This window comes from Sphaeroforma arctica (assembly GCF_001186125.1).
Source record: "Sphaeroforma arctica JP610 unplaced genomic scaffold supercont1.144, whole genome shotgun sequence".
NCBI lineage: Eukaryota > Ichthyosporea > Ichthyophonida > Sphaeroforma > Sphaeroforma arctica.
The window spans coordinates 66,870-80,485 of NW_014040414.1; the positions used below are offsets into that span (position 1 = coordinate 66,870).

General features: G+C 42.5%; 1 protein-coding gene across 1 annotated transcript in view; it reads right to left on the reverse strand.

Moving 5' to 3' along the window:
- Positions 1-6,918: 6,918 nt before the first annotated feature.
- The window catches only part of SARC_03005 (hypothetical protein), a gene marked incomplete at both ends in the record, with an annotated part of 8,396 nt that continues 1,698 nt past the window's right edge, over positions 6,919-13,616 (reverse strand). The window contains 12 exons of the mRNA XM_014303224.1: positions 6,919-7,239; positions 7,484-7,665; positions 7,807-7,996; positions 8,193-8,480; positions 8,643-8,836; positions 9,039-9,198; positions 9,577-9,794; positions 10,176-10,419; positions 10,659-10,937; positions 11,120-11,303; positions 11,506-11,606; positions 12,243-12,440. Coding sequence (XP_014158699.1) covers positions 6,919-7,239; positions 7,484-7,665; positions 7,807-7,996; positions 8,193-8,480; positions 8,643-8,836; positions 9,039-9,198; positions 9,577-9,794; positions 10,176-10,419; positions 10,659-10,937; positions 11,120-11,303; positions 11,506-11,606; positions 12,243-12,440 — 2,559 coding nt within the window. The remainder of the gene's footprint in view (positions 7,240-7,483; positions 7,666-7,806; positions 7,997-8,192; positions 8,481-8,642; positions 8,837-9,038; positions 9,199-9,576; positions 9,795-10,175; positions 10,420-10,658; positions 10,938-11,119; positions 11,304-11,505; positions 11,607-12,242; positions 12,441-13,616) is intronic.

The window sequence follows — 13,616 nt, forward strand, 5'->3', positions numbered from 1 at the left end:
ATATATATTGTGTATGTATATGTGTATGTGTGTTTGTGTGTATGTATGTATATATGTATGTATGTGTATGAATAAGTATAGATATATATGTATATGTATGTATGTTTGGTTGTGTGTGTGTATATATATATATATATATATCTATAAAGCTACGATATATATATTGTATATATATATGTATATATATAAAGCTACGATATATATATTGTATATATATATGTATATATATAAAGCTACGATATATATATTGTATATATATATGTATATATATAAAGCTACGATATATATATTGTATATATATATGTGTGTGTGTGTGTGTGTGTGTGTGTGTAGCCTTCTAAATTAACAATATAAATATACATATTTACCAAAGAAAGTGTATATATAATTGAAGTCTACATATGAAAAAAGTTGTTGTCGCTGCCGGTTCAATATGCCGGGTTTTGGCGCTTTTTTTATTTATTTTTTGCGGGTTTGAATGACCGGTCAGGCGGTCACTTACTCACCCCTGTCACCGGCGGCAACGCCGCCCACCGGCCCCGTGTGCAGGGAGGCTGCTGCAACCGAAATTTGGCGCGCAGCTGTAATCGGCCGAATGACTCTCGAATTACTGTACTAAATATAATTAATTTTTAAATTCTTCACACGAAAGCTCTCGTGTTTTTTTTTATGCTACATATATCTGTTATGTCTTGTGTAGCTATATATTTAATCCGAACGAGGTAAAAGCAGCCCACATATCTCATCTGCACATGCATAAACAAGCGCTTCGTATATATGTATGTAAACCTTGTATGTACCTCAAAGAACACTCTTTCTGGTCTTTGGTGTATACACGGCTGTCTACCACCGAGGTATGAGTAACGATGCACACATTGTATGCTGCGCCCAAGTTGCGTGCTGACAATGGTTTGGATGCAAACACTACACTTTATTGGTCTCACACCCCTTATACTACAAAAAATTATGAGTTGTTCAGTTGCATCTTCCAATGTATTGGTTTTGATTTCAAGTTGGGTTGGGTTGGGTAGTGTTATACTGCCATTGTCTGTTTACCTAACGGCATGCGTGAGTGTGTGAGAGCAAATTTCAAAACAACAATTCTAGTTTATTTTGTGGTCAGTATGAACCTAGTAGGGACTATATACAATACAAATCTTGTTAGCAAAATACTAAAACAATAGATATTGATTGGCAACGTTTAGTTAGTTTTCGTGTTGATCATCAAATCGGTACTGACGGCAATACGAGCAATTATTTTACTCACATTTGGTAAATATCAATTATCTCAATGTTGCTATCTGGTCCCATTTGGTAAACATACGCTGGTTTAGTACAAATTTTGGACCAGTGCTGCAGATAAGTAGGAAGATAGACATGGCAGACCGTACCAATCGGATGGCTAAAAGCGTGCCAAAGCGGAAGGTATGCGGATTCCTTTTCGTACACACATATTTACGTTCAATTTCATAGAATACACCTCAATATATTTTTGTACATTCGAGACAGTTGGGTGCAATGTATAGTGCGTATCTGTTTCTACAGAGTTTAAGGATTATAAATACGGCGCTTTATGAAATAGATGTACAACAAATGTGTACATAAACATGCCAGACCTTTTGATTTGGAATAACAACACTGGTAGTGGGTTGTGGCTGATCAATACCTCTGGCATCTGAAGTGCCACATGTTTAACTTTTAGATGGTCGTGTTAGAACACGTATTAGGGTTTTTTTCGCGGTGTACGATCGTTGTTAATGAAACATCTTCTTCTCAGCCTCTTGGAATTGATTTCGGCAAGGTCCGCTCCAAATTGACGAATCGTCTATCAACAATATCAAGATCCAGGCGTCACTCGGCCGTGCCTCCAGTTCAGGTTAGCGAGGTCGGCCCACTGTGAGCAATATTTTAGTTAATGTAGCTAGGTACCTTCCAGGCCAGCTAGGCACTACAGTTTATGTTTTCTGAGGTGTAATTTTCCCGAGCACGATTGAAATGGAATTGGCTGGGAATGTACAAGGGACAAAAGGTGTGTACAAGGTGCTGCACACAGCATAATTTTTACGTCAGTACTATTTTAAGTTGATGATGATATATGCTTAGCTCTTATCTTGTCTACTTACTATACGTCTGGTAACCGACAGCGTCACGAGATACCAGTGCTTCCTACAGCAGGTATGTAATATATTGTTTTGATTAGTGCTCCCGTGCGGCAAATTCATTAATAAATCTGAGGCGGCGCTTCAATAGCCTGCTGTGTTTATGTCAATGTAGCTACTTTTGTGATAGTATTTTCCTTCTGTGAGATTTGACCTGAGTAGCATTCTGTCACATCCATGCAGTTGAAAGCACTCATGTGCAGAGTCCGTACTACCAGCGTATGGTCAAAGACGATACACCAGGTAAGGGTATTAATTAACCTCGTGATAAAGTACAGTCCTGTGGTATATCAAATACCCATCGTTTAAACACGATTAAAAATAGAAAGCAAAGTATGTTTTTTTACTTTTCGCCTATGTCCAATATACCACTGGTGAGCTCAATCATGAGGCTGGTATTATCACATTGCTAAAGTGTATGCTATTAAACTTGTGCATTCAAATTAAATATATTGTAAGCCCTTAATTTCGCAGATGCAGACGAAGAGAATCACTTTGCGGGTTCTCGAAAACGACGATCTCGCAGTCCCGCATGTAACGGTAAGCAGCAGTATTATCAGCCATGCGTATACAGCCGAATTCTATAGATCACTCTGAAACAGATTATCAGCACCAAATCAAATTAGATCTTCCGATTGCAAGCTTCTAACCTACGAGGTCATTCATGTGAGTGTGACGATATCCAGGGGCTACTCTCCTAGCAGATTCTCTTGGCTTGCCACTCCAGACTGTAAGTTTCTGTCTCTACCTTCAATAGAGTATTTTCTATACTTTTCTGTCTTGCAAAACATCAAAATTATGTATGATTACTAACGATCAAATTCGCTATGAAAATGTTTGTTCGCATCAGAGTGAAGGAATTGATGAGGAAATACAGAGACATCTGCAAAATCCTCAGCAAGGTATTAAAGTCCATATTTCAATATTAACAGTGAAAATCACTGGATGAGAAACATATTGATTTGACGGATCAGTCCATCCTTCTTGGTACTTCGTTTTAAGTTGCAATCTAGAAATCAAGAAACTCCCTGGCCTAAACTATAATACTCCCCGGCCTAAACTATAATATCAACACCGGCGTCTCATATCTACACAGAATAAATTTTTACCACTTTGGAAGCGTGTGCTTTGTATAAAGCCTCATAAAATAATGGATGACTCTATTTAGAGCATAATTAAATCCAGCATTCGCACATGATAAATTAGTGACTGACTTGCACTACCTCATTGAATTCATGGCACCACAGAATCGCAGAAGTTTTACGGATCTATTGCTCAGACTTTCGACGACTTCAATGTTCAGTTGAATGACACAACTGAAGCGAATGAGAGCGCTAAAGGTGTACTGCAATTGCATCCAAAATTCTTTTGAATCACAACGTCCATTGCAGTGTTTGCCAAGTTGGATGAAAGAGACTTTCTATGTTTCAGCTCAGATCGCCTTCGTGCCGTGCATTAGACATAATGTTGAATACCTGAGCTACATTGTACTGTGCCATATTTCTCGACGGGTAAAGCTTAAGGTGTAATTTGACGATGGCGAAAGCTCATCGTGTCGCTTGATACTTGACAGTCAATATCCTATTGCAGCACGCTGAACTCCTGCTTGCAAGCGATCCTCGGCACAAACAAAGCATCCAAAATTCACAACAAGCGTGCACAGGGATCAAGGGAGAGTACGTATGATTTGAAACGGACAGCATTCGCTTGCGTGCAACGTGCGATGCTTTCTCTCATTCTATGTTTGAGATACTCTTTGGTGTATCGACTGTTAGTTAAGTGAGAGCACAGGAGCAAGGCATATACATACAGGGTGTTTACTGTCTCAACAACACTTTGAGTTAGCAAACGACGACTCATGATTACTGATATTTTTGCTACGTGTTCACTTCTGTGATTGACGCGGTGGCCGTCAAGTGCAGAATACAACGAGCTATGGCGGCGGACAATGAAATATACAACACCGGAGAGGGCTGTAGCATCCAAAATGTCTAAAACACCGCGCAATCATTGCGCCGACCGAAGAAATTGCAGGAAGCCGTGTGAAAATAATTACAAACATCGTTGATGACACGTGAAGAAAAGCCAATTAGAACTATGAGGGATCTGTGCAACAAGAAAGAGATAAAACAGATACCCCCAAATAAAATTTAATGTGCTTAGCATTTCTTATGTAAACCCACTCGAACCGTCGTCGAATATGTTCTTTTTTGGAATTATTAGCCACTTGCTTTTAGAAAATATTATATACAGGCTGGAGATGTATATAGCAGACTTCCATGGACGTCAGGCACAGTTCAGAAGTCTGACTTAACTGACTTAAATCACCGCAAGGTCAAGTGAAAGTGGCGAATGCCTGGAATGATCTATCCACATCTTGGAAAGTATATATGTTTGTATATGGTATGGACCATATGCTCTGCAGCCATCAATCATGGGTGTGTGTATTCCTTGCGCTGATATTATCATATGGATATGGTCTGTTGATGCTCATAGAAGTGACAGTCTGGCAAAATTGACAAAGTGTTGCTGTGTGTTATGTGTTTCAACTCTTTGCAGACATATTGCCGCCCACCAGAATACCATGCCCCGTGTACAACACGCATCGCAAGGGTAGCCGAGTCAATAACACTACTCAGTGAATGTAGATGCTATTATGACATCCACACAGCGGACGTCAACAGTACCGCCAGTGTCCTCCGGTATAGCCAGAAAAATAGTCGCCAGTGAATTAGCCTTCCTTATCGTATAACGGCACGCAGAGCGAAGTGAACGAATAATTCGAGCTATACACCATGCCATGCCATCACACAACGTCGATTGAGCATAAGCGATAAGTTTACGCTCAGCGGCTTCCCATAAGACCATAGCTAGAGCATTGTTAGATTCTTTTCATCATTCAAGATGAATGTTCCGGAGAGCAAACTCGGTTCCAAACGATAGTTTTCAAATGATAGTTTACCTAGAACCTTGTGGAAAGGTCATTCAATAAACGCGTAGCATATTATCGAACAATCACATAACCTGCTGCTGAAGATTATTACGCTGCATCGCTCTTAGACGTTGCTCTAGTTTTTCAATGCGACAGCGTGAGTTGACTGACTCATTGACAGTCACAGGGGACGCCCGTTTAGACATCCAGATGCTCCTGAAGGCGGCGGCAGGGGTGCTGGCAACTCTTCGTAAAACTCGTCCGCTCATCGTTGTATAAATAATACCTAAATATATAAATAAATATATAAATAAATATATATATATATGTATATATATGTAGTTGTGTTGAAAGTACTGTAGATATATATGTAAGGCTCATCAGCTGTCGCGCGAATATATAGGCTTCTTGATTATATTCTTGCCCTCGGTGAGGCTTGAGCGGTTGAGCCTCCCATTCCCACACAATATTTGCTGCTGTGCCAACAACTGAAAGGTGAGTTAAAAATTAAAAATTAAAAAATTAAAATTTATATATATATCAACTCTAAATTACTAAAGCCACACAAGACTGGCGTCTGGCTGGCAGCGGCGGGAGCCGGCCGGCTGCCGCAAAATGCCAGTTGTCTCATTTCGGATCTCGGTGGCATCATAAGTTGAATTCTAATTGGACCACATGAACACAGATACTCTCTTTGACGTCAAAATTAATGAAATGCACAATAACCAATGCCGGTTCCAGCCGACCGTTCAGGCCAGAGACCAGTTTTGGCGGCTGTTCCCTGCCGAATTAGGTAATAGCTAATTTTGGCGCAGAATATGTGCTGTGACTAGTTATGTGTCACTATTTTCATGGCCCTCAGTCTGTTGAATCTGGAATTCTGGATCGTGATTCGTGGAAAAGTAACAGCTTCCTTTTCGAGCGAACTCAATCCACAATCAGTCTATCTCACGTAGCAGTAGAGTAGTCAGTACAGAGGGCCATGCAATTTTTCAATGTGTATTTTACATATAAATATAAATATAGCCTCTCTCGAGTATATGTCTGAACTCTGATAAGAGATATCTGATATGTATATATGCATAACTATATTAATTTCTTGACAACGTCACACCTCACCTATATATATGGAATATGCAGGTCTCAATATATAACATACACGTTACTTTCGTTAGATTTAGCTACGCGAATCTTCGACAAACTGGCAGCCAGGCTTCCGAGGCTAGACGTGGTTGTAGCTCGCTTCCTTACTTTCAGCTGTTTGTCCGTAGATCGCAGTAGCTGGGCGTGTTTGATCAGAACATGACGCGTGGCAATGACCTAATGTATCAACAAAATACGACTATTGTAAAGCCGCAGTTTCGATATAGCTGAACCAAAAAACACGACTCAGCACATACATACATTTATACTACGACCCGTGCTCATTGACTAGTGGCTTTAGTATAGACAACTTAAAAATATACTCGTGCATATGAACCTGTGGCTTTGCTAGCACAGCGTACTCGACAAGGGGTAATATTTGTATATTTCTTGTATTGTAAAAGAATGTCCTTGAAATTCCAGGACATATTCGTTTTGGACGAGTTTATAAATAGCCTACGGCAACAGTCATTTACTGTGTTTGCCCACAATAAACTATCTAAGATTTGCTTAAAAATCTGTATTTATCTGACTGTTTTCATCAAAGGGACTTGCAGCTCACGGTGTAGAACTTAAGGCCCGAATTCACCCTTACTATCTAGAATGCAGTTTGCACCTTGATTTTGCCATCTGTGCGTTGAATCATGCACCACCATTCAGCTCTAGATAATTGATTTCCTGAATCTAAAGTTCGTCCCTCTCTTCTTCTTTTTGCACCACCTTGTCGGTTGCTTGGTCCGCCACCATCTCATCAGCCTCAGCACTGCCTTCAGCCTTCTCCGAATCCGCAGCCACTTCCTCGTCCGTGGGTAAAATGAATTCTTGTCGTACCTCTTCGTAGCCTTCGTCCACATACTCGTCATCGTCCATAGCATCGCCATCGCCATCGCTCACAGTTTCCGTGTCATTAGATGGCTCAGGAGTGGCATCTGGTGTGGGTGTGGGGACGGGGGTGGGCTTGGGTGTGTCCTTGAGTGCTTTGACATCCCGGCTAAGTCGCTTCGCCTGTGGACAGCGTACGCGGAGAAATGGAGATATTTAGATTGCGGAATGGAAACGGTGACCAGCCAAGATGATATGCAGGGTGCTACTATCACTATGTAGTTTTTGAGAAATGTGCTGTCATGTGACACTCTTTCAGAGCTGCTCTTTGTAAATACGCGACGCATAACCCGGTACAATCTAATAAACAGCGAAGCCTGACCCAAATATCAGAACTAGTTTAGCCCCCAAACAATTACACGAATACCTTTCGCAGGATATCAGCGCCAAGCACAACTGGAATCTCGGTCAGAGATGTAGCCTCTTGAGCCGCCACCTTGTCGTCCAACCACTTGCGTGCGTCAGCGATGCCACTTTCAACAAGGGTTTGGGATTCCTTGGTCCAGTATCGCTCGTCCTCGGGTGTGTCCTTTAGAAGCTTGTCCAGGCCTTTACGAATGTCAAATCGAGTAGGAGAATACAAGACAGTCAGCATTCAGCAAATATAAACGTTTCCAGTAATGGGTCTCATCACACACCATAGTCAAGACATTTCTCAAAATAAATTTAGGGTCAATAGATCTCACGTACCTTTCAGTGCGAGATTCAACTCTTTGACAGCCTTAGGGCGCAACAGATACTCGTCTCTACGGAAGAAGAATGGCTTGGTAGTGTCGGTAATGTGATCGATACGCGTAGTGTACTCCTCCGCGCTGGCTTCCTCGCCATCGCCGTAGAGCCAATCGCTCACCTCTGCGACATATTGACGTACACCCTCACGCTACAAAGAATCAAGCATAATTCGAGACCAAGTTAGACGATTACCGCAGTTAATTATATTTTAAGTCGTAGAATTATACGCCAAGCACTCGCCTCTGGTGCAATCCAAAACATTGCAAGACAAAGTAAATGGGAAAAAGAAAAGCACACCGGACCAAATGTACGTAGCTCATCGATTGCGAGATATTCGCACATACCTGCTCCTCCGTTGTAACCTTATCCAGATCCTCCATCTCTAACTTATCCAGAATATCGTACGACATACTCTCGAGCGTGTGCCTCTGCTTCATTGCATAGTGCAATGCAGCCTCAGCCTTGGTCAGGTCAGCAAGACGCTGGCGATACTCTTCAGTACGGTCGGTGGTGAGCGGTGCCAAGTCGTGGTGCGTCTCTGTAATTTTGAGCGCGACCTTTACAGTCTCCACCTTGGGGGCCTTGGGTACTTTCGTCTTGGCAGGCTTCTTCTTGGTGTCTTGGTCTTCGGCCTGCATGTGACAAAAACATTAGCGGATACAAACGATATATATTAGTATAGTATACTCGTAGGTGTGAAACCTTTTCTGACAAGCCACGATTTCACACACATCAAACGTGTATATCAAGCGTACTACACAACCACACACATGTTTGTTGCTGCACTGTCATACCTTCGTGTTGTCTTTCGCATCCTCCATCGCGGCCTCTTCATCCTTCGTTTCATTAGTCGTGTCAGCCCCTTTCTCGGCGGCCTCTGGCTCTGCTGCGGCTTCCGCGCCCTCCTTCTTCTCATCGTCCCCACCCATACCGAAGAAGTTCTTCATCTTGTCAGCAATTCCGGCCTTGCCGTCGTTGGTATCAGCAGCTACAAGAAGTGCAGAGTCAAATATAAATGCTGTTAAAGATTGCTTGAATAAACGAATAGCATTTCGGCACATGGAAAATAATACCATATGTACCCAGACACTCAAAACCGGCGACCAGCATGTGTGAGAATTGTATACGTGCAGTATTGCGCACGGGAGGATACGCTACTCTTGAGTGCCCTCGACCCAACGGAAACTTACCTTGTTCAGAAGTGAGCTCGGGGATGGTGGTGTTGAAATAAGCGTTTGCACTCTCCACCTTGAGAACGTTGCTCTCATCCATGCGGAACTTGATCTTGCTCGATACAAACACGTGCTTGTCATCCTTCAGGTATTCCTCGTAGGCTTCCTTGAGACCACTCTATTGGAACATGTGCGATTATAGGGAGGGATGTGAGCTGTCAGATTGCGAGTGCATTAAGATCACTTTCAGATTGGTGCCCGTGCTAAGCTTAGTTGGGCACAGAGAGCAAGAGGACACGCATGGGTATGTGTGTGTAATCGAATTGTGATGTCTTCTATTGAGAGATGGCTCGCATGCAAGCGACACAGCTAGCCTAGCACCGGTAACATACAGGACAAAAAGTATTATCAGCGTCGTTAACATAGCCATTACAGGCATATATATGAACTGATAAATCTATACAATAACCTTAGTAGAACGTCTGCATAGTCATAACAGGCATACAGAGGAACCATATACAACTGTACTCCAATCCTACTGGGACAGCGCACACACCATGTTGTACGATGAGATGAGCGTACTGCCAACCATATCGAGTCCCTCGGGACTAGGCAGGAAAGATTCCAAGTCACTGTACTGCAATTTGAAAGAGAAATCTTCGGTATGCTTCGTGAAACTGAAGATTTTCGACTCAGGGTATTTGCCGAAGCGCCCGATAACGGATCGCCATACGAGATCATCGTCCTTATCAAGCATCTCGTAGGAGTTCACGCCTGTATAGAAACCGATGCATACGTCGAATGTAAGGTGAAACCTATTACAGATTGGTGATACTCAAAATATAACGTTTGCAGTAAGAGGTGCCGGACAATGCAACATCACCCATTGTGCAAAAGTCAAAACAAAAAACGCCCGAATAACCTCTTTACGTGCGGTAGTGAAATAACTAGTACGTGCCTCCAAAGAACGATATGTAACAACAACTAGACACTGAACGTCCATCATACTCTAGAAGGGTGAATGTTAGGATTGAAGGGCTTCGTGGAGAATGAGACTAGTCAAGCAGCATGTCTAGCGTGTTGCTGCTAGTGAAGTACAGGAATACTAAGCCCATTTGGTCAAAGGCAACAGAATAACAAGGAATAGCAACATACCCTCTTCGGCGTTCTCGTCCTTCTCTGCGCGCGGGTAAGCGACCTTTACGGGATACACATTTGCTTCTTCCACTGTGAACTTGGCCATTCGGAAGGCACTGCTGTGCGTGGCTGCACGAAGCACAGCACCGATGGCACAGGCCTCGTCTGCGTTGATGGAACGAGACAACTCCTTTCCACCGGTCACCTTCAGAAGATTGTCCTGGACTCTGGGCATGCGCTGGGCTCCACCGAACATGATCACCTGCGAAAATCAACGGTATACGTTTAACAGACATACAGGTGTAGATCCAGAAGCACACTAGGGCGACTTGCGAAGGCAACTGCAAACCGATTGATGCTAGCTAGAAGGCTAGGTCAACCGCCGTAGGGCACTTTAGTTTGCTCGCGGTGTTATTGAATACTACTCAGCTCCGATGGCAAATACGGTATCAAAGCGTTCAAATAAGCATACTCCATGCTCAAGTACCACACAAGGCATACCTGATCAATTTCAGCGATACCCATGCCAGACTGTTGCAGTACATTCGCCATGGGGGTCGCTGTGCGCTCGAACAGATCCGTACACAATGTCTCGAACTCGACACGGCTGACAGGGGTTCGTTTGAAATCAACATCAGGCAAGACGCCCTCCACCTGGGCGAACGTGTCCGTATTTGCGGAGAGCACCTCCTTTACGCGTCTGGCCTCCTTCAGAAGCTTGGCTAGCGCACGAGGATAGTCGCGGGCATCGATTTTCCCCTTTTGCTGCTCGTTGAATATCTGCTCGGGGAGCACGATGATGGCTGGGTGAGACGAGACGCATGTGATCTGTGGTCTTGCCAAATCAGTTTGGTTCGGTGTATTCTTTTACTGCGGCGCTGTTTACCAGCATGATACTAATTTACTGTCGTGTGCCAAACTTAGAAACTATTGCAATTCTGCTATGCAAAAAGAGTACATACCTTCACAAGGTGATCTCTCAGCCTGAAATCAAACTCCAAACCACCAAGGGTACGATCGAAACTCGTAGCGAGAATCTTCACGCCGGGAATTTTCTTTGAGTCGTGTGAGTATTTGACGATTGTGGCAGATGTAGTACTGGCGCCCATGTCGTAGAACATAACCGTCAGAGGCTTATCCTCAAACCTATAGTGAGAGAACCGTTGATTTAGGACTACAATACATCAAAAAACCGACCAATTTCTACACGCTTGAATATGGTACATTCACTGGATATGTAAATGTATATACACGATAATATAGTCCACGTACATGCTGCTTCACGCAAAAACAAAGATTCCTCGTCCTATTCGAAAGATTTCTAGAGCTCAATTGCACACATACTTACTTCTTTTTGTTGAAGATTCCCCAACTGGTGGCAACGGCAGTGTTATCGTTAACGAGCGCTAGCACATTAAGTCCGATGATTCTCGCGGACTGCAAGAGAGTCTGCAATGGGGAGAAATAGAATAGCTGATCAATGACAAGCTCACGCATCATTTAATGCGTATCAGGTACCCATAGCACTACTAGTGCAATCGCGTGACAACCGATCGACTTGAAAAATGCGTTAGGAATAAAATGACTCAGTGTGTTTTAAAGGGGGGCATAACAGTCTAACGTGTATAAGGCAGTCAGCTACAAAATAGCTGTAGATCTATTCCAAAAGTAGAAATACCAGCAAACAATAACCTACAAAAGTAATAATACGCTTGATACTATGTGAGATTACATTTCCTTGCCTGCGATTGTTTTTACAACACAGCTTTGTTGACAATGAGTTCGAATACTCTGTATACCGTGCAATTGTGCACTCGGTAAGATTTCCAAAAAGGTGCTCCTACATAGAGATTTATACACCGATATTATTTTTGTATCTATATAATACGGTATATAAATGCGTAGGCAAGAGCATCTGGAAGAGAAAGGCAATTATGGTTGATGTGCATGCCTATGTACCAATACATATCACGTCTCACCCCTAGGTGTGTGAGCTAAATAATAAAAACAGCTTCCTGGAACAACACTTGGAAATAAGATCTCGACACAACTCGGCACGCTGCTACCCCAAAGCACAGTACATACACGTCTCTCGGCTTGAGTGAAAAATGAGGGCACGGTGATGACAGCATCATTCATGGTCTCCTCCGCAGCGGCAGTGGCGATGTTCCTTGCCTGTTCTAATTGCATCGCAATCAGTTCCTCGATGGCGTATTTCTCATCACCCAAGAGAAAGATCACCGTTCCGCGTTCAGAGTCGGCTTCGAGCTTGTACTGAGGGAACTGTACATTAAGGTTCATAAGAAGATAACAGTGTCATTGGGTTGGAAACAATAGCTTGGTATCTATCGCACCGACCTGCAGCCAGTCGAAAGTTGACAGTGATTATAAGTATACAAAGGTGCGTGCCTACTAATCACTTGCAGTGATTGATGATCAGGGCAAAAAAATCACCTCGTGTGCCCCACAGGAAAACAAGCTTTTCGCCAGAGTTTTACACTGTCGCCGAGATTTTGTCAAGTATCAATAGATAGCAGCAAAATGGGTTTTAAGCATAGTTGTCTATGCTGCTTTCGACACGTACTGATGCAGACAGCCACATGACTTTGATTGACATAACTACCCGAGAAGTACACGCAACCGTGCAAGACACCAAGCTCCTCTATGTTCGCATAAGTATATAAATTTGTCTGCACGATATTTCATACCACATAAACTGATTCAATCATGAAACAATTGAAATGCAAAAGCAAGTCGTATGCATAGACTTGCGTCTGTTGCAACTACACACCTAATGCTCGTACAGTGTGAAAAATGAGTAAACTGCGCACTTCAAACCTCTTGAAGGAAAAGCCTCAAAGAGTATCAATAGTCGATCAATGAAGGAATCCATGCGACATGCAAAATAATATATGTATATTCCGATTTTCATCATACCCTCAATACTTCTGAAGTGATGGATTTATGCGCTGGTAACTTCGCAAGTGCAAAAATGCGCCTTGAAATTGCAATTGCAATTTAAGGGGTGCACAACGTCTTATGGAATTATCAGAATAAACAGTAGGTACATGGACGGTATGATGCCCATTTTTTAGTATCTTCAAGAACGCAACAAAATCACTAGTCTACTTTAAAACTTACCGTTAAAACCTCAATATATGCAAAACTGTTGCTGATTTACTGAGAAGTTAGAAAAATATCTTATCAATCGACAATCGCCAAAGACAGTCTTCACAAACAAATGCAAACTATTGGTCGTAATATCACGACACACAAATAAGCACTGATAGACGTGCACAAAGGTGAACAATATTTAACTTGGAGGCTTATTTACATAACTTGCATGTCCATGTGTATCGGTGGAACAGCGATTTTAGACACCCGTATGAATATGTGTATCTATATGTAACCTATATGGTACCATATAAAAATTTATATATAAAATATATATATAAATAT